The sequence below is a fragment of the Platichthys flesus genome, chromosome 3 (genome assembly GCF_949316205.1).
Source record: "Platichthys flesus chromosome 3, fPlaFle2.1, whole genome shotgun sequence".
Taxonomy (NCBI): domain Eukaryota; kingdom Metazoa; phylum Chordata; class Actinopteri; order Pleuronectiformes; family Pleuronectidae; genus Platichthys; species Platichthys flesus.
In genome coordinates, this window is record NC_084947.1 from 19,623,124 (window position 1) to 19,644,442 (window position 21,319).

The 21,319-nt window shown below is 40.2% G+C and overlaps 2 protein-coding genes across 3 annotated transcripts in view; one reads left to right on the forward strand and one right to left on the reverse strand.

The window, feature by feature from the left end:
- The first annotated feature begins 972 nt into the window (after window positions 1-972).
- On the forward strand, window positions 973-11,725 carry piwil1 (piwi-like RNA-mediated gene silencing 1). Of its 2 annotated transcripts, none has more exons than XM_062383614.1 (21): window positions 973-1,108; window positions 1,489-1,622; window positions 2,772-2,877; window positions 3,246-3,374; window positions 3,473-3,687; window positions 3,789-3,910; window positions 4,065-4,145; window positions 5,439-5,636; window positions 5,758-5,866; window positions 6,314-6,440; window positions 7,043-7,160; window positions 7,424-7,538; window positions 7,646-7,827; window positions 8,221-8,293; window positions 8,410-8,610; window positions 9,115-9,218; window positions 9,365-9,435; window positions 9,523-9,676; window positions 9,881-10,006; window positions 10,079-10,226; window positions 11,059-11,724. In XM_062383614.1, the coding sequence occupies exons 2-21, from the start codon at window positions 1,554-1,556 to the stop codon at window positions 11,173-11,175; spliced, it is 2,565 nt and encodes an 854-aa protein (XP_062239598.1). In that variant the 5' UTR covers window positions 973-1,108; window positions 1,489-1,553; the 3' UTR covers window positions 11,176-11,724. The 2 variants fall into 2 exon arrangements, with proteins under 2 accessions (XP_062239598.1, XP_062239607.1); XM_062383623.1 differs by lacking the exon at window positions 973-1,108 and adding an exon at window positions 1,255-1,405 and having other exon boundaries at window positions 11,059-11,725.
- A 357-nt stretch (window positions 11,726-12,082) lies between these two features.
- Window positions 12,083-21,319, reverse strand: part of rimbp2b (RIMS binding protein 2b) — a 30,000-nt gene continuing 20,763 nt past the window's right edge. Inside the window, exons 14-19 of the mRNA XM_062383628.1 lie at window positions 21,028-21,196; window positions 20,364-20,467; window positions 19,538-19,564; window positions 18,962-19,033; window positions 17,438-17,572; window positions 12,083-14,661 (exon numbers count right to left, since the gene is read on the reverse strand). Of these exons, the coding sequence (XP_062239612.1) occupies window positions 14,464-14,661; window positions 17,438-17,572; window positions 18,962-19,033; window positions 19,538-19,564; window positions 20,364-20,467; window positions 21,028-21,196 (705 nt within the window). The 3' untranslated portion in view covers window positions 12,083-14,463. The remainder of the gene's footprint in view (window positions 14,662-17,437; window positions 17,573-18,961; window positions 19,034-19,537; window positions 19,565-20,363; window positions 20,468-21,027; window positions 21,197-21,319) is intronic.

Consider the following 21,319-nt stretch of genomic DNA (forward strand, 5'->3'; position numbering starts at 1 on the left):
TAAAGAAAAATACTATTAACACTCTTTCTTTTTGATCCCCTTTATTCAGTAAAAGGTTACATCCATCTTCAATCACTCACTATTTCAACCTGAGAAGTGTGTGTGGTGTACATTTACATTTACACTTTTAATCATGAAAATAAGAATTAGTAAATGTATATTTCCAAAGGTGACAAGATTTATCCTGCAGTTATTAGTCTTTCAATGTATGCAAAGTGGAAGTCACTTTTCTTCACATCACAAAAGTACGACATTTTCATATTGAGTGACATGAGTATATGTAAATCTCATAACTCTGCCTATGTATGGTTCATAGACATTATTTTATTTGATCAAATTATGTAAATGAGAATTATACCTCTTTATTATTATTAGTAGTAGTATTGTCATTATTAAATATTTATATTATATTGTTTTAATACATTTTAGTTCATGATGTCAGCAATTTAAATTGTTTTTAATTAGCCTTGGCTCAGCGGTCAATTTTGTTAAACTTTGAACTATATGATACTACATGATATGATGTACGAAAGGGGCAGTAAAAGCCAATAAATAATAATGAAAATGAGTCAGATTGATTGATTGTCTGATTGATCACAAAAGATCGAGGGGGTGTTTGAGGGGCAGGCTTCTCTGTTACTGTGCTTCGCATGTTGTTGTCAGAGCTGTGAACTCCACCAGTCACTGGAGGGTTGGCTGAGTCACTACGTTTACTGGGTGAGTTTTGCTGCCATCTAGTGGCCCTTGATGAGATCGTTTAAAACTGTTAAAAACCACACAGCAGCTCCAGGTTAAATGGATCATTGCGCTTAAAAAGTAGTTCCCATGGACTTCTCTGATTAACTTCCACAAACGCCTTTCTTTAATGTCTTAATCAGGTGCTCTGATTCTGAAAGGACTGAACTGTAACACAGTGTTCTCATGTGCGAACTGAGGGAGGTCTGAAGGAAAGTTAGATTGCGTTAATTTGTTCTTCTTTACTAGCGTATTAATCTGCTCGGTGAATAGGCCTAGGTATCGCGGTGGTGCTCTGTCCAAGTTTCCTCTTCTCCGCGGATGCACCTGAGTTGAATGTTAGGCCGTCGTGTTTCCAGAAACTTCTTCAAAGGTGAGTCACTTTGTTAGCATCAAAATATTAAGTATCTATTTAACAGCGAATTAACATATTTTAGATTTAATCAAAATCATATATCCATAATTTAAGTGAATACCTCCGCTAAGTCAACATATCAGTATTATAACTATGTCCCATGTGTAGTACCTGTGAGTAATTAGACGGTGTCATTGACTGAAAAAGGAAAAACTTTTAGTTTTTTACTTCGTGTTCGGAGCTGTTAGCATGCTAGTTGCGGCTTGCCTCACGTGACGATGATTAGCATGCGCCATTTTGTGTCGTTGGAAGCAGGTGCGACTTTGGACAATTGTATGACGTATTTGTGCTATTTGAAGCTGTTTAAAACAATTGTCCTATTTTTCATATCATTTCAGTTAATTGCTCTTAATGCAGCGGCCGTGACTTTTCACTTGTTAAACCGTTAAAAGACTGTCCCGAAATGACGGGTCGTGCACGAGCCAGAGCCAGAGGTCGGGCACGTGGTCAGGAGACTGCACCACCAGGAGCGGTGAGAGAAGTCGGCACCGAAACCACTGCACATCTGAACACAACATATACTCTGTTATGTCACCGATCTTTGTGTGACTCAAATATTAAGGAAATTGAATAAAGATCCTTGCTTTTAAATCCTTCCTCACTGTTTTTAGTGACAATTTCTGGAAATCTCCTCTAGGAACTTGATGTGAGAACGTAAACCTAATTGTCTGCTGCTCAAGACGTTTTCCATATCTTTTCCTGGCCGCACCCCTTGTAAAATGTATGATTGAGTCTAAAAGTGTTGATAAGATCAGTAACACTTGAGAGATGCAAAACCGGAAGAATTCAAATATCCCCGGATGAAAAAGAGGATTCAGACATGTAGAAGATGTCAAACTTTAGGTGATAAGAACTGGTGTTTCCACAGCAGAGTTTATTTGTCATGTCCAGCCTCCTGTGTGCTCTACCCAGACACCAGCCTTCACCTGAAGGTCCCTGTCATTCCTCTGCTGTTGTCAATGCTTCTGACCTTGACAATCTCCTGTTGCGTTCTTAATTACTTTCTTTTTTTGTAAAGCAAATATTTAATAATTATTTGATTCATATCTCAATGTGTTTCTAGAAAAATAAAAGAAATATCGTGAAATGATTTTTTCTTATCACAATATCAGATTTCTAGCAGGTGAATGTAATGTCAGGTATGATGTTAACCAATGAAATGTATCATCCACATAATACAAAGTTAAACAAATCTGGAGGATGATCCATGGACCTCATTGTTCTGATAAGAGGTACTTTGTATAAAATAAATAGGCTTAAATCAATGAGTCTTGAGCCTTGTTTTCAAACCTCAAATTAGCTCACAATGGTAAATATTAGCTCTGCGCAAAAGATGTTAACATTGTCAGTGACTAAACATCCTGATCTCTGCATCACGTAGTCCAACTGTAAGAAATCTATAGGACAAGTTGTTACTACAAGGATAGAGACACTGATGCACATGTGAAGTGAGGTAAAGACTAAAAACATTATTTTATCTGGTGGGTGCACACAAAGCGTTTCCACTCTAAACGTAAGTAATTAAGCAACAGAACGTTTCTTTGGACAGAATGTCCATATTCTCTATAAACTCTATAACAATACATTTCCCAAATCTCTACTTTCTTCTTTTTTCTTGTAGAGTAAGGCTGTAGAGCCACAAACAGCAACTTCTGCGTCTGGTGTGGCTGAAGAGCTGGTTGGCAGAGGGAGACAGAAAGGAGCTCCAGGACCATTCTCTACAGAAGGTCTAATCAAACACATCCTGATACTTATTTAACACCTGCATTGATTTGGGCTGTTCTTAATTTTCAAAGTCTTTTTGAAATGCAATAGTGATAGAAAAGTATGGAAAAATGCAACTATGAATGCACCTTATTTCATCCCTTTCACCATCTGCGATTCAAGAGCCACGTTAACTGTGGTAAGAGTTGCAGCGAATTAGGTTCAAATCATAGGATTGAATTATATTAACAATCGCATGCTAGAATAGTGGGGTATGTACTCACCTGCACAGCTTTTTGATGTGCCTATTCTATCCTCAGTACTGTAATGTGTGCAAACTACAAATTCGATTTTCAACTTCATGTGTGAATTTTATTATTTTTGTTAATAGCTGTTATGCAGATTTCCGCTGGATTTCAGCAGGTGAAGCTGGGAGAGAGAGGTGGACGTCGCCGCGATTTTCATGATGCAGGCATTAACACCCGACAAGCTATGGAGCATGTTAAGGAGTCAAAGTCTGGTCTGTCGTCATTTACATTTTACATTTCCAAAGCACTTTAAAATGTTGTAGTTGAAAAGTACAAGGTTAACTCGTCAAATTTGTTTGTTCCTCATCAGGCTCAAGTGGGCATGCCATTCAGTTAAGAGCCAACTTCTTTCGCCTCATGTCCCGCCCTCAGTGGGTCCTGTTTCAGTACCACGTTGACTTCAACCCACCAATGGAGTCCCGTCGTCTGAGATTTGCCCTCCTGTTCCACCATGAGGAAATACTAGGCTCAGCCAGGAGCTTTGATGGAGCTATTCTTTTTCTGCCTAACAGATTGCAAAACAAAGTATTCTACTACTTTAAGCTTAAGTTCCCCACAATAGTAATACTAGTGTTAAAGTTATGGAAGTTGAATGCCTCGTAATAAATTTCTAATCTTGTGTTTAGGAGACTGTGCTTCACAGCGTAACAAGGAATGATGAGAAAGTTCAGATCACTGTCACACTGACAAATGAACTGCCCCCCACATCACCAGTGTGTATTCAGTTTTACAACATCCTATTCAGAAGGCAAGTTTCCTGTTACTTTAAATACTAGCATTTAGTTGTTACTAGTTAACTTGTGGTTGCTGCTTGTTTATATGGAGGTAAATAAATAAATGTTTTACAAAAGTGCCTGTTGAAGCCTCCAAACATGATTAATGATGATATTTAATTTGTGCAGGATCTTAAGAATTCTCGACATGCAGCAGATTGGACGTAACTACTACAACCCCAAAGATGCACTCAACATCCCACAGCACAGGTACTTTCTTTCATACAGTGCTGTTACACACACAGAACGGGTTAAGATAAGTCATTTAATAAATAACAATATTAACATAAAATATGACTTTCCGCCAGTGGCCGGAGGCATCATGTTTTCGGCTTGTACTGTACATCCGTCCCATTCTTGTTAAAACAATATGAGGGAATTTCTTCAAATCTGTTGTAAATACTCACTTGGACTAAAGAATGAACTGATAAGATGTTGGTGGTCAAAAGTCACTGACCTCACTAAGCACATTTGGTTTGAAGATGATATCTCGAACGCCGTCAAAAGAAACATTTCCCATCTGGCGCAAACATTCACAACATGTAGCGCGCTCCCGCCTGGCTGTTCAGACCGGACCGGCATTTCTCTGTGCCGGTCAGAGAGTGTTAGGGTTGCCATCATTAAGGGTTTGAATAACCGGGCACAGATTTCCTGGTTGAACGGAGCAATAAGACACGCAGCTGTCCTCGGTATTTACCAAAACCGGAAGTGATTAAAAAAATAAAGCATAGACTTCAGAATAGGGGCACATATTAATGATCGTTTGAATAATCGTGATTTTGATATTGTCCAAAATAATTGTGATTATGATTTTTTTTCCATAATCTAGCAGCCCTATAGCTCAGCGATATTGAATAAAATTGTAGCATTTGTGTTTATGTACATTGTTATGTGAATTTTTTTTTTTCTTATGCACAAAACAGAATTTTAACTGCTTGTCAATTTTTTTTTCTTTTGCCTTTTTATATTTCTTTATTCTCTTTTCTATCTCATTCGGACTTGCCTACTGCTGTGTGTGGAAGTATAAATGTATTGAATCTAATCTTAATTTAAATCAGCGCCACGGCACTGAGGCTCATTACTCCGCTGGTAAACAGGTGACTCTGCCCCTCTGATGTTACCTAATCACTCACACGTAGAACTGATCATTATAAAAAGATGATGAATTAAAATTTTTGTTCCTGAATATATTGTTTTCTGAAAAGTGTAATAAACTCTAGGTCCGTATACTGTTGAAGAAATGCAGTCAAATACACCTAAAGGGGCCCTACTCTTAACAGACAACACGTATAATGTGAAGGACTTTCCCTGACTAAAGGTATATTTTCACAAGAGTGTTATGTTGGTGTTCAAACACTAAATGATTTGTCCAAATCGAGGGAAGATTTTAGGAAGACACAGATGGCTTCACTCGTGTAGTGTTGATGTGTAATCTTCATTTATGGAAATAAAGTTTTCATTAGATAAGAGATGAAAAACAAATGATCCTGTCTTTTATATCAGGCTGACAATCTGGCCGGGCTACACCACCGCCATCTTGGAGTACGAGTCATCGATTATGATGTGTACTGACGTGAGTCACAAAGTGCTTCGTAGTGAGACAGTCCTTGACTTCATGGTCAACCTGAGGCAAAGGTGTGGGGATCATCGGTTCCCTGAGATCTGCACTAAGGAGCTTGTTGGACTCATAGTCCTCACCAAGTAGGCTCCTTGTCTCGCACATTCATATTTGTATTCATATGAAAATCATGTGTTTTATAATACAGCCTTAAAACCCAGTGAACTACCTGCACGGGACTCGCTTGTTTTTTTGAAATTTTAGGTACAATAACAAAACCTACAAGATTGACGACATTTCCTGGGATCACACTCCCAACAACACGTTTACAAGAGCAGACAAAGAGATATCCTTCAGGGACTACTACAAGACAGTAGGTGGCATGCACTCAACAAAAGTATATATAACTGGGGAAATGCAAGCGCATGTACTTTATTTTAGGTCTTGTAAGACAGATTGGGGGGCTAATATCTATTACTGCAAATAAAAAAAACTCAAACTTTTAAAGGGAGAGTCAACAATTCTGGTGGAAGACAAAGATGATGGTACTGTGCTGACAAACTGTAAAACTATTTGAATGCTGTAAAGTTACATGAAATTGTAGTGTTCTGAAATTGTTGCTAAATTTCCTGTTGTGAGGCTAACACGAATAGAGGACATGACCGTTACCCAAAGCCAGCACACCAGCTGCATATTGAAACGCACAACTTTTCTGTCCCTAGAGCTTATGTAACACACCTGAACTGATGACAATGGCTTTACGTGGTGTATATTGTTACTGTTTCAGTAAGTGCTAAAATATTTCTACTTTTACTCTTAGCAATATAACCTGGAAATCACTGATGTGAACCAGGCGCTGCTGGTCAGCCATGTGAAGAGGTTAGGTCCTTCTGGAGCCCCTCCGCCTGGTCCTGCCCTGCTCGTCCCAGAACTGTGCTACCTTACAGGTTATTGCATTTATCTGTATTTCTCCTGGTTTTTCTTATTTGATGCACTTGCATAGATCGCCAATAGGGCCTATTTTTTGGATAGTTTGAAATGTAGCCCACTCTTGGGAAAAAGCTGTGTGAGGGTGATAAACTATATGTTGAAACCGTTATAGAGGTTTAGCATTATTTATTTTTTTGTCCAAGTTTAAAGGTAATACTAGGGACCTCTTGGTAAGAATGTTTGGATGACTGCCACAATTCAAGGAAGAGTTCAAGTAATATCCAAAACATGTTAACAACTATTAAAAAGAGATCAGATGCCCTTTATAGTATAGTTGACCATGAAGGATGTATGCAAAATTTAAGTAAAAGAAATATTAATATATTCAATTATATTAAAAATAATGGGCTTACTGTCAAATCATATTTATGGTATGTGTTGGATACCAATTGCTGACTTGAATTGTCGGGAGAAACTCGAGTCGAACCAAAGGGTTGAATAGTGAGAGCATGAGTAAAAGTTGGTGATGTTGGTTAACTGCAACAAAACTGCTTGTTTTGTTCAGTTGTCATACATGATGAACTAAAGTGAAATTTGTTTTTGGCAATGTGTTTGACAGGGCTGACTGATAAGATGATGAACGACCACATCATAATGAAGGACTTGGCCAGCCAAACCAGACTGGAACCAGAACAGAGGCAGGGACGTCTGGACAGATTTGTCTCTAACATACAGAAGTAGGTGATGATCAACATGTGAACTGTTTTATCTGTGCTCTTGTTTTGTTGTCAGAAATATTGAAGGAACCCGCTTCCATTTTTGGAGATCCGATTGCACCAAACGCTCATTTATTCAATTGGTTATGAACGCTTGTTTTCTCTAAATGTTCTTTCTATTTTGTCTGTTCATATGCGCAGAAGCTGCAATAGCAATTTTTCCTGTCAACATCTTCAGGCAGTTAATCCCTGCTTGGATTTAAATCCTGTAAATGATTTCACAGGAACCCGGATGCACAGGCAGAGTTGGATAAGTGGGGTCTCAGCTTCGATAAGGAACTCCTAAGACTGACTGGCAGAGTCCTCCCAACGGAGAGGATTTTCCAGGGATCAAGATCGGTATAATATGCATGGGGTTGCATAAATTTGTTCTTGCAAACAAACGTATACAATTACTTCTTTATATTCTCCTAATTGAGGGATTCTGAACTATTTGTGTCACCTAGTATGACCCTCCAGCCGCTGACTGGTCCAGAGAGATGCGTGGGATACCTCTGATCACCGCCCCTCCACTGAACAACTGGCTCATGCTTTACACCCGTCGCAATGGTAACGAGGCTCAGTCCCTCCTGCAGACCCTCAACAAAGTGTCAGGTCCACTTGGAATTCGCATGCAGAGAGCTGTCATGTGAGTTCTAGCATGTATATTTTTTCACTCACGTAGGAATTAATCTATGAGCATGATATTTACCATTCACCCAGTCCACATGCTTCTGAATTGGAAGTTGAATGTCTGAACAATACGCTAACTTGATACCTAGTGTGTCGTTTCCTGCTTAAAGCTAGTGTTTGTAGATTTGGAAAAGTTAGCAGGCTACACTTATAAAAAAAAAAAAAAAAATGCTTATTGCTTTTTCCGATGATTTTATTGACGTTTTCTTAACTTGAAGATTTCCACAAAATTAATTATTTCACAAACACCTCACCAATCCAACCTTCAAATAGATTTTTCATCTTATCACCCAGATTTCATTGGCTCTTGACAATTATCCCATGTATTTATTTTAACTGTTTAAAACAGGATTGAGTACCAGGATCAACAGGAGTCTCTCCTCAGAGCCCTACAGCAGAATGTTGGACAACATACACAGATGGTAAGTGACTCGCATCCATTAGTTTGAGCTTTTTCCTCTTATTTAGTTGACTCTGTGACATTCCTTTATGAATGTGATGTTTGCATTGTCATCTTGAAGTATTTTTCATGTGTTAGGTGGTGGTGGTCCTCCCAAGCAACAGGAAAGACAAGTATGACAGCGTCAAGAAGTTCCTTTGTGTGGACTGCCCTGTCCCGAGCCAGTGTGTGGTATCCCGCACCATCAGCAGACCTCAAACACTCATGACTGTGGCGACCAAAATTGCCCTGCAGATGGCTTGCAAGATGGGAGGAGAGCTGTGGAGCGTGGAAATCCCTGTAAGTCAACATCAGTAAAATTATTCAATAAAGAAAATAAAAGTTAGGCTGTGTTGTGGACAAACAAGAATTGAAAAGTTTCTTACCAAATTTAGAGCCTATAAGTTGTTTTAGAGCAGATAAAGAATGATAGCCATTGTTCTACAGTGAAACTAGACACAGAAGAGGATCAACAAGGAGTTTGTTTATCCACAGATTAACACAAAAGTACAAATGCTTGGACAAACAGGCAAAGCTCCAGTCGTCCCCACAGCAGAACAAAATGTATTTTTGTGCTTGTTGGCCATCTTCAGCTCTTTGGAGGCTTTGTGTTTTTCATATGTTTTTCACATATGCAATACCATGGTTTCTGCATAGTCTAGCTCAGTGAAATTATTCCTTAATATTCATCTCTATATTTTTAATTAGTCAGCATTAGAGTTTGAGTCACACAGTAAAGTTCTACAAATAGAATAATGATGATTGTTGGTATTGTACTAATAAGTCGTCTCATCTCTTGTGCAGCTCAAACAGCTGATGATTGTGGGCATTGACTGCTACCATGACACTACTGCTGGGAAAAGATCCATCGGAGCTCTAGTGGCCAGCCTCAACCAGAGCATGAGCAGGTCAGTAAGTACAGCAGGACCAGGCTGCTGTGCTGACACGTTTTTTTAACTTCCCCTTGATTACTGCATGGATATTTTGCTGACTCCATACCTTTGCTTTATTAAAGTACTACGTACAATAAGTTGTGAAATTGAAACATTTTCAGATGGTTCTCAAAGGTTGTCCTGCAGAACAAAGGCCAGGAAATCATGGACGGTCTGAAGATGGCCCTGGGTGGCAAGTTGCTTTCAATAATTTTTAATTTCAATACACACAACAATTCTCTGTCAACGGTCTCAGAGTAACTCGGTCCTTGTTTAACAGCGGCACTGAAAGAATACCTGAGGATCAACACCTGCCTGCCCTCACGCATCATTGTGTACCGAGATGGGGTGGGAGACGGCCAGCTGCAGACCGTGGTCAACTATGAGATCTCACAGATCCTCGACTGCATCAAGTCCATGGGGCAAGACTACATGTGAGTATTTTATTTTCTCAATTTTCCTCCTTAAAGTCCGCTGCACATTGAAACTGAAAGCAAATGTTGCAAATGTGGACTGACAGTGAATTTGCTTTGTATCTGGTCAAGTGAGAATTGAAGCAGCAAAATAACTTGAATGAAGGTTAAATCCTCCCTAAAATTGTCCGTTTTCACTGGAACGTTTCCATCTGTTGCCAACAGGCCCAAGCTGAGTGTGGTGGTGGTGAAGAAGCGCATCAGCAGCAGGTTCTTCGCCCACTTTAATGGCAAAGTGAACAACCCTCCCCCCGGCACCGTCATCGACACAGAGGTCACCCGTCCTGAGTGGTATGTTTCTAAACTGTTTCCTCATCTTTTCATTGATGTATTCAGCACTGAACTGTTGCAACCTTGGGTCAGGTACGACTTCTTCATCGTGAGCCAGGCTGTTCGCTCGGGGAGCGTCTCCCCAACCCACTACAATGTCTTGTACGACACCAGCGGACTGAAGCCTGATCATATGCAGCGACTTACCTACAAGCTGTGCCACATGTACTACAATTGGCAGGTAGGTATTCAAATCCCTGTCTTTAACACCTTTCATCCTGGATGGCTGTAATAAAAGGTGTTCCCACAGATCAGCAGTGGAGTTGTACTGAAAATGTTTCTTCTGTAATTGAATTTGATACCTCAGGAGAAAAACTGATCAGAGTCCACATTGAGTATAGTTCGCAGATTTGATCTTCTCTTCATTGGCTTCCAGTGAATTTTAGAATAGATGTAAAGATGTACCTGCTGAAGTAAAGTAAAGATTAGCACCTTAAGCGGAGGCCCTGGTTGCTATTCCACAGCTGAGGACCAGAGGTGACTGAACCTTTCCTGTCTGCACTCAAACTCTGGAACAATCTCCCTGTGGTGATCTGTCTGACCTTCCTTATCCTCATTGAAGTCTATCTTTTAAAGACTCTTTCTTTATTGATGTGTGCTTCCTGCCTAATTCAGAATTTTTTTTTTTTTCTGTTTTGAAATATGCTTTACAAATACTTTTTTCATAAAGAGAGAAGCAGTTGCGCAGGACTCACACAAATTCAACTTAAACAATGGTCATTCACTTTGAATGGGGTCATGTAATTCCTTGTAGTTCAGTTGCATGCAACGTCCAAGGTTCCAACCAATCAGTTTCTGTTGGAACAAATCCTCAAGCACAGGCACTAACCAATCAAATCGGTTAATGTGAATGGCTAGCATGACGCGTTGGCACAAAAGCTGGCCTTGTTTTGCGTCCCAAGAGTGAAAGTGATTGTCATTATGAGTCGGGCAAGCACACCGCCAAGAGTGCAGGGAAGTGTCGTCGTGATTTTGCAACACAATAGAATATATATATTTTTTTCTTTCTGTAGGGAATCGTCCGAGTTCCCGCTCCCTGCCAGTACGCACACAAGTTGGCTTTCCTGGTGGGTGAGAGCATCCACCGGGAGCATAACCTGCAGCTGGACAACCTCCTCTACTACCTGTGAGGACACAAAAAGGAGCAACGTGTTCAGCTCCATCTCTGAGGCTTCCTCAGGAAGAACATCGCCAATGTCAAGTTTTATTCCAAATGTTTTCTTCAGGTGAAAATGTTCCAAGTTGAGTTTTGAAGATGCTGAGTTCTAAATTCCTGTGTATTAGAGGTTTGTAGCTCACTCGGGTCTGATGTAAGAACAAGGATGAGATGAAAGCCTGAACATCTCAAATCCATGTGAGCTTCACATGTTCAGAGTGAAATGACACAAGACAAAGTGAATCCAGGCTGTTTCTGAAATACAAAATATTTCAAAGACAAATCAATTCTAAATATTCTTTACAGTTTGATGTGATCTGAGTAAAGAAAAAAAACATTTGTTAGGCAGGAACCCAGAATCTTTATTTGTGTTATATTAGTAATGTGGCCTCAGAGGATTTCACTGTTTATAAAAAATATAAGTTATGAGTAAAAACCAGCTGGAGATGTACATTTTCTTTTGTTTGAAATAAGATGACATCTAGGCCCTGAATCCAATTTCTGTTGCTGAAGGTTGCAATAAACGTTGATTTGTGTGATTTGTGCTTTTAAATTCTAGTTAAGTCAGACGCACAAACATTACAAAATATCAAATTTATTTAGATTGTTTTTTAGAAAAAATTGCACATGCACACCCACACGATAAATTGTAACCATCAATATAGGCTGATAAATCTTATCATAAAGCTAGCACACAACTGCAGACTTTTAAACAATATGGTCTTAAAGACACCATGGGGAAAGCTTGCACTGTTTGATTATAAAGTTAAATGTACAAAAAAGGCAGTTTGAAAATCAAGTATAAACATTTAAAAACAATTTTACAAATGGACAAAGTACAAAAAGAGCTACAGTCACTCAAAATGAACAGAAGCATGTCTTGAGGACGAGGTCCGTCAATAGGAAAACGTACATCAGGTCACCTTAGGTCAACATGGCTGAAAATCTTCAGTACAGAAAGTATCAGAATGTTTTGCATACATTCTTTTTTGGCAGTTTCAGTTTCAACTCCTGTGTTATAGAAAATATAGGCTCGATTTGAAAATACACGTGACGATGAAGTGGAAAAAACAATGAGGAGATAAAGTTTGACCTTTGATTTCACGCACAAAGACTGACACCTGCACAATCGTTTTTGGACAGCTTTGAACATACATTGGCTTTCAATTCATCATACATTCACTACTCTACGGTGTAGAGATATATATATATATGTATATTTTTTATATATATATAGATATACAGTACTTGTATCCTGCACCAACAGAACTGGGGACACTGGAACAGGCATCGCTGACAGACTGGTTAGAAGAAATGTTAGAGATGTAAGAGGTGGGGTCAGGGGCGGAGGTAGCCTTGTGTCTCACTGTGATCGACTGAAAGACGTCACACTGTCTCCGACTGTAGCCCACAAGTGCACGTCATGAAACCAGTGCAGATCAACAAACCGGTCATTAGCTGATGTTCTAGAAAAGTTCGGATAATATTTAGTCTCCCATCTGTTTGTGTAACAGTTTACATTGTAGTCACTGTTTTTAATCAGTGTGGCACCAACAACTTTCTTTTTCATCAGTAACCCCAGAATTTGGTTTTGCAGGTCGAGTTTGTCAATGATCTAGTTTTCAGGGAATATTTTTGAAAATAAAATATTTTCTTTTTGGGGCACAGTTATGAGTGATGGGCTGGTTACGTGTTATCTCTGGCCCAGTGGACATCACCACAGACCTATTGTGCCCTGCACGTCCCAGGTCGACAGACAGCTGCAGTCAGATGTTACAACATGACCACGTACAGGTGACAAATGAAAGGAATAAGGGTGAAGGTGTAGGACCAGATGTTACAGGTCTCTGAGGGGCTGTGGCTCGGGCGGTAGAGAAGGTCATCCTCTAAAAGGTCATTGGTGGTGAACAGAAGCGGTCTTGAGTTCATGAACTTGACTGTTAAATTTGGTCGATGCGAGAGCCTTGTATAAATATAGTATATTTACCATTTAACACTGCTCATACAACACTTGGAAAGGAATCGGCCCAAAATCTACCAACAGATCTGGTGACTGCAGAGGCCACAACATGTGACATGTCATTGTTTTCACATAGAGCCTCTTACAGAGATCAGTGCCTGTTATTCTGTTGGCTGATATTAAAACTTATATTTTACAGAATGAACAATGCAGGATGTGCACGTATGTGTTGACATTTTACTTACAAAATTCAGGTTTTGAAGTTCTACATAGTAGTAACAAGTTTTCTTTGTTTATGGCTCTAATGAGGTTAAAGGTTCATCTGTGAAACATGGAGCCACAATTGCATGAATCTTAGGAATATTTGCCTTTTGAAATAAATATGTATCGGCCAATATTATAATTTTTGTACTACCTCATGTTAACAAAAGGCCCCCCCCAAAAAATTTAAATTGTTTGGGCTATGTTTGCAGAAGTGAGTCCTGGTGTGGTGTGGTATGGATGGGGGACATTCTGAAGGGGTTTCCTTTAATTTGTCACCCGCCTGTAAATAGAAGCATTAAGCTTCACACTCTTCTGGACAAACTACTAAACATTGTGCGATAATAAGGCAAACACATTAAGGTTGGATCCACTAGGAATTTCCATCCAGGCTCGTTTTACTGCAGAGACCCTGAAGTAGGAACACGTGTGCTTGTTTCCATGGTTTCTGACATTTTGTTTTGGGAGGGGGGGGGTCACTGTACACTATTCCCTTCTGAGATGGAGGCAGAAGATGAGTGGGATTTAATTCAGGTGATTTTTCACAGTAAATGTCACATCGTTCTCCAGGTTCCACTCCGAGCCCGTCACGTCACGCGCGCGCTTGGGGGGGGGCGGGACGTGCTGAAGTCAAAGCGTGTGGACCTGTCGTACGTTACACAAACAGCCGGCTCCCTCAGATTCTTAACGGGATCCCAGAGCGAGCCCTTGAGTGAAATTCAGATTTCTGAGCAGAGACACAGGCCTCACCACGTGTGAGGGCTCATCAGGCTCTGAAAACTGCATGGGGCCCTCCTGAGACTTTGGAGGTAAGACGGCGAGCACTGCTGAGGTCTCAGGACCTTAGTATGAAATGTGTTGTTGAAAATATGTCGTTGATGCTGTGATGTTAACAAAATACAAATATTCTAGTATACAACAGATGTACAAGAATAAAGCATTTGCTCAGCTCACAAATGCAACTTGTCTTGTCCACTGTGGTGCTTTCATGTCTTTTTTTTTTTTGCAAAAACGATGAAGGAGTGTTTGACACTTAAGAAATTATTTTACAGAGCCAAGTCTTCCTAATAGTTTCTTCCCTTTGGAGATCAGTCCCTTTTTCTTTTTGGAGGAGTACAAGTCCAGTGGGGCCCCGATGGGCCGGCCAGGCCCCGCGGCGGCCGGGCCCCAGTCCAGGGCGCATGGACGCACCGTGGGAGAGGCTGCTCTTCTGGGCGGACCCGATTTGTCCAATGGAACCTAATGGGAGACCCGTAAGGGACAGTTGAGGGTGTTAAACAAGCCGAGTGTCACACACCTCAGTCACCACTCCCCTACATGACTCAGCAGGGCCACCAGAGCGCTGCCATCTACCTGCCCGGATGGAGTCAGAACACACTCACCCCCCATCCCTCCCTCCCTCCCGTGTTTTTTTTTTTAATAATGAAGCTGCTACGAATAAGCTAGGACAGAGCACTGAGGCGTGACATCCACTAACTCCCACATCGATGACAGGTGAAAACATTTCCCATCAGAGACTATCATAGGCGGGGCAGCTCCCCTCACATCAACAGATACATTTGTGTTTTGGGAACATTTATATCACAATCACTTTCCTTTCCTTTTCAAAGGGTGTATATATACATATGTAGAGAGAGAGAGAGAAATATTTACGAATACACTGGATTACAGAGAAACTACGAGTCACTATTCCTTCTCTGTAATCATGAGCTAAAAGGCTCCTTTGAATTGCACTTTGGAAAGACAGGTGGTTAGAGAGGATGTTTGTATGAGCTTATATTTCTATGTACAATTTGTGTGAACATAATTTGGACGTCAGAACATGTAACATTTCAAAATCATTCTGCTGCATCGTGTGTTTGGCCGAGTTTAAAGTGAGACTATGGAACTTTAGAGAAAACAAAACCTTTTTCCTTCACTCACAAATGAAAAGTTGAATCCGCTTGGCTCAGACGTAGCTTACATTTGAAACATTATTATCAAACGTTAGGTCAATATTGCTGAGTCAGTTCCTGGCTTTAACCACTTGTGTAACTGCTACACTAATTCAGCATTTCCACTAACCTAGGTGGATCTTCCTAAAATCAGGGGCCATAAAGGGGCCACAGTTTACACCGAGGGGCCAATTATATGTCAAACATCAATGTACAATGATTCAGTAATTTAAGTTATTCCCTGTTTAATTTGAGCTCTATAGCTTTGAACAAAAGAGCACATCACTGAATATATATTGAGAAATTGTTCAAGTACATTGTGTTCGTCTAAAATTCGGAACAAATTGTCAGATTTCATGTTAGTATTAGTTATTATTAATAGAAGTAGTAGTAGTAGTAGTAGTAGTATTAGTGACTAGTTTGTGTAAAAAAAGACTAGTGACAGGACAGGGGAACTTTGGGGGCCAATCAGATTTCAGCTGGATGTGCCCCTGAGCTTAATGCTATAATAATCGTCTCAGCAGAAGCAGCATAGTCTCACTCCAAATCCATAACTGTTACTTTGCAATCTGATCAATTCAAACATTCACATTGATTCATAAAACTAAAACCAAAAATCCAGCTGATTTGACGGATTTGTTATTTTTAGATTTCATGTGATTCATAACATTTTACACTAAACAAGAAAATAGGTCCTAAATTTGCTTTGCTTTTCTTTGGGTTTTTGCATAGAATTGTTTTCTGGATTCGTTTAATACGTTTCTATGATGCAGCAGGTCACATGGCACTGACAGAAGTCAAACTGTGCTGGAGACGTTAATCTGATCCCACATTCTCAATCGACTGTGCAACAATGGCCTTTTAGCTTCCCATGAATTACAGCAGGAGACTTATTGCAGGAGACGGACATTGTCAGGTACAACACTCAAGAGAAACAACTGAAGATACCATACTTCTTGTCTAATGCATTGGCTGGGGTCTCTGTCTCCTACCAAACAAACAGCACTCCGTGTTTTTAGGGGGAACATAGAAGAGTCTTATAACATCTACCTACAGGAAGGAGAGGCAGACAAAGTGCACATGTTGCATACCAGAAACTAAGGGGACCCATGTCATCTGCATTAGACGAGGGGGGGTGGGGGGTGTACTCGTGGTATCCTCAGTTGCTCACTTACGTGACGGAAACAGAGCCTTTAAGGTGTGAAATGAACACTCTTCTTCTGTTTTGCCAAGCGGGTGAGGAAAAGAAATAAAAAAATATATATGGTGATGGCATTTCAATACAGTTTGAACTATGACAATGGCAAATTAGAAGCACAAGGAAGTAAACATCTGATGACACCTATTATTATTATTTCAACAGTTGCATTATTTGTTCAACACAAAAATAACATCACATATTTACACTCGGTAAATAATTACGTCTGAAAGTATATTCTCTGATGGCTGCGTGCTAGTTTACAAGAAAGCAATTTACAAAACGAGGCGTTCAGGAGCAGATACAAAAGTTGAACTACACTGGACTTCTATGTTGATATAAAATCTTCAAGAGGTCATGCATCTGGACTATAGAACATGCTGAGCTACAGACTACAGAGTTCATCTTTCAGCACAACAGAACTATTGACTCTATCAGAAATCATGTGGGGATCAAACACAGAAGGCTGAGTATGCATGTGCAAAAGGTGTTAACTTCTCAAGACAGGACAGAACAAGTCAAAAGTCACAGGAGCTTCTCTGTCTCCATTTTACTCTCATTGAGAATTCTTTATGAGTACAATATATATCCTCGTACTATACAATGCAGAGCTGAGTCCCCCCCCCCTTCACAGCAGTAAACACAAAAAATAAAAGTACCTCTGTCAAGTATTAGTTTTAATGTCTTATAAGTTTTATTTTTTTTCATAGATCTTCATAGACATCTATCTTATTTACAGTGTAATGCTCCAAAGTCAGAAATCCCATTGAGTCAACTCGATCAATGGGACACACAAACACACAGACACAGAACTAAAGGAGATAGAGGGAACTGAAAGAGAGTAAACGGAGACAGAGGGCTAGTACTGCGAAGGAGCATGTACCCTTTTGGTCTTTATCCGAGCTGGATTGTCCTGGGGGTATCGAGACGATGAGTCAGTGAGAAAAACCTCTACATCGTCAGGCACTTCTTCTAGAAAGTTGGAAGGAACGAGTCCCTTGTGTCCATTGAGCTCGCCCTGTGGAGCACACGACAGTGAGACGCCCTCTGCTGGTATCAAACTTTAGAAACTAGAAATTCACTGAAATCCTAAACTCTTATCTCATATTCTTCTTAAATCAAAATGTCTTCAGTGTACGACAGACTTTTGTTCATCGTCAACACACATGATGCTGTCTCTTGAATATATTAACAATACATTACAAAAGCTTGTAAATATTTGTCCGTCACTGTTTCTCCGAAATAGATGTGGTGTGCTGGGTTCACTAACTGCTGCCATAGCTGGGTGAAGACTCCATTCTGGGGCACAAAGAGCTTAAACGGATTCAGTTTGCTTTGTTGTTGCTAAACTCCTCTGACCCAGAATCTGCAGATGGCTGAATGTATTAGCAGAGCTCAATGAAGTATAATTCAACATGGCATGACCAGAGCTCACAGCCTACTTTAAACACTGTGGCGGTTTCTTGCAGGGATGTGGGCGAGGAATTGTCTTTTCATGTCTTTTGATTTTGTGTCTTTTTTATCACAGAACCTTCATCTTTCTTTAGAAATGGCTCATCTTTTGTGCTGATGATTCAACATGGAGACTTCCTGCTGGGACTGGTGAGTCTGCAAATCAACTAAGAAAGGGATTTCCTCTGCAGAAAAAGACACTTTTATGTCCAGGACCTTGGATGCCCAAAGTGAATCATCTTCACAACTCTTTGACTAGGTTTACATGGACACCAGTACTCTGATGTTGACCAGATTGATCCAACAGTCTGAACAAGACAGTCATGGTAAGATCATATTCTGATTACCAAATGAAACCACAGGAGCAATATTAAGTCATGTTATGATTTTTTTTTTTTTTATGTCCACACTGGCTGCAATTCTGTTTACCCTTAAAACTCCTAAAGGGTTGTGTGGACTCAAACACTTCCCCCGACCCTCCATCGGCATAGTGGTGAGTAGATAGTGAGTGAGTTTTCATATATCTGTGAACTATCCCTTTAACCTGATAAAGGTCATACCCTGAATAAGCGATAATCTAATGAAGATGTGGAGTATTCTGACCTTAGTCACATTAAGTTTACATGTATATGTCTTATATATATATATTAGCGTCCTATTGGAGTTTTTACAGCAATTTGAGAGTTCACAAGATTTAATGTTAAAAGGGAGTTGTAGCTTTTGCAAAATTAGAAAGAAAAACAACTGGTATAAGGTGACATTGAGTATTAAATAATTTCAGGTTAGGGTTTTAAAACTGGCATAGTGGACGTAATGATATGAGCCCTAATCAGGTTAAACCTTATTGTACAGATGTTTTTTTATGTAAAGATGTATCTACTATACTTAACCTCTAAGGTTGTATTGTCTAATTAAAAGTGTAAACAAATAAACACAAAGAAGAGTTGGTACTTACATAGTAAAAGCCATCCTCATCTATTTCACCAAAGACCATGATGACATCACCGGCACAGAAAGTCAGTTCAGCCTGTCAGAGAAGAAAGAGGCTTGAGACACGTCTGCCCGGTTCTACTGTAGTTGTAGTTTACAGCAGTTACAAAATGTGAGTCAAAGAATTTTCCAACACATCAAATCTACTGGGGTTCTATGAGTTTAAAATGCTGTGCTTCCTTCTCCAAATCAATATGATGCGTCTTAAACACCAGTGTCAATTCAGTCTGAGCAGACCAACTATAAATGCATCAAATGTTGGAACTGTGAAGACAGGATTGCATTACAGTGGACACATCTCTCCTAAGGGAGTCTTAAGGACACACAGACCAAACACAGCAGATGTGCATTGTACAATGTGTAGGGGACAGGTCGACTAAAAAGACCAAACCGTGGAGGGAGATGCCGGCTCGGGCAATGCATGTGGGGCTTTATATCCATGACTGCCAGGGGGAGAGGCAGTCATGATTTGCACGCCAACAAATGGGGAAGGAAACACAAACAGAGCAGACAGTTCCATACCCTCCTCACCCTCACTCACCTCCTCATTCAGTCTGTTGCCCTCATACTGTGTCGGGGGCGGTGCCAATAGAAAGGTGAGAGTAAGTGAAACCGGGGGAGGGGCCAAAACAACAGTACTAGACAAAACTTTCAATCCTCCAGCTAACACAATGCTAACTGAAACTCCTCATTCAACTATCTTGATCTTAAATTAATAGTTAGTCATATCAGTAGTTAGATAAGAAATATATACCACTCTGTTATCTGCCTGGTAAAGATGATAATAAAACCAGTAACAATGAGCTGGAAGGAGAAGGAAAACAGCAGCACTCTGTCCAGAAGTTGGAAAACCAGCTCCTCTAAAGCGGACTGATTCACACACTGAATCATTTGTTTGTGGTTTTACGTGATTTATGCACAAGACTTAGACGAGTGCATTCATCTTGTTCAATCAGAATACTGATGTTCTTCTCTCCTGCTGTAAAACACAACTTGTCATTTTACAGTCAGACAAGATCAAATGTGATTGTCAGCTTCAGAGGAGCAGGTAGGTAGATTAGCTGTTTCCCTCTGGTTCCACTCCCTTTTGCCTGGCTAAGCTAACCAGCTTACGAAATTACATTTAACATTAACATAAGAGTAATATGAATGTTTTCATCCAGCTCTTGTTAGCAAGCATGTTAATAAGCATATTTCTCAGAATGTCAAACACATTTATTTATAATCTAAATCTTCAAAATGACAGAGTAACTATCTCACTTCACCTGGAAATGTTATCTACTTTAGCTGTTTATATGCATTGGTCACATGATGATGACAGAATGGTCCAGTCACAGTGGAAAGCTGGAGTGACGGGAGAACAGTACCTCTACATCAACGTTAGGGGAGCTCTCTCTGGGGTCATAATCATACAGAGCGACCATTCTTCGTGTCGACATTGGATGCTGACGGCCGCTCCGCCTATTCCTCTCTGTGAAGACAAAAAGAAAGAAAGAAAGACAGAAAAATAAAAGTAATCAGTGGTAATGTCGTAAGCAAAACTTCACTGAAGGATGCGATGACCGGTGACAACACATAACAGCCTGGCAGGTCCGACAATCTCAACGATATGTGACCATCAGGATTTCAAAATGAACTATGTCCATGTGAGTAGTGTAGCTGGGAGATGCGTAAAGATGATACATGCAGGAGAAATGAGTTCACAGATGAATGAGGATGGTGAGGAGTGAAAAAAGCAGTAAAGATAGAGCAGAGAGCAGTAGAGCGTTTCACTGGAACACAGACCTCTCTTGGATTTTCTGGACCTGCGATTTATTGAGCGGCCATCTTTGAAACGGTCGCAGTTCACTTCACAGGAAAGCAGACAAAACGCAATTAAGTGGGGAAAGTAGAGGAAAGGAGACATTGTGTCAATTAAAGACAATTTAGCAGAACATGAAGTTGCCTAAGAAAGACGTAAAGGGTAAAAGGTCAAAGTAAAACCAAAAGAAGCTGAGGGGAGCGGGTACTGGAGGGCAAATGATGTCTCACCTAACTTCTCCACAGGAGTGTTGAGAGGCAGGAAGCCCTGTTTGAGGAGCTGGTCCATCATGTCGTAATCCTCCGTTTGGATCTCAGAGACCATGTTACAGGGGATCAGACCCACTCGTTCTCGGATTGCCGCCCTGTAGAAGCCGTCTGTATCTTTATGCCCAAACACCTGAAGGAACAACAAAGTGTCAGGTGAAGACACGCAGCCGGAAACAGATACCACAAAACAGATACCACAAAACATGCAAAGATTACTACAATTTATCCATAATTCTAAAGGCATGATCTAAGA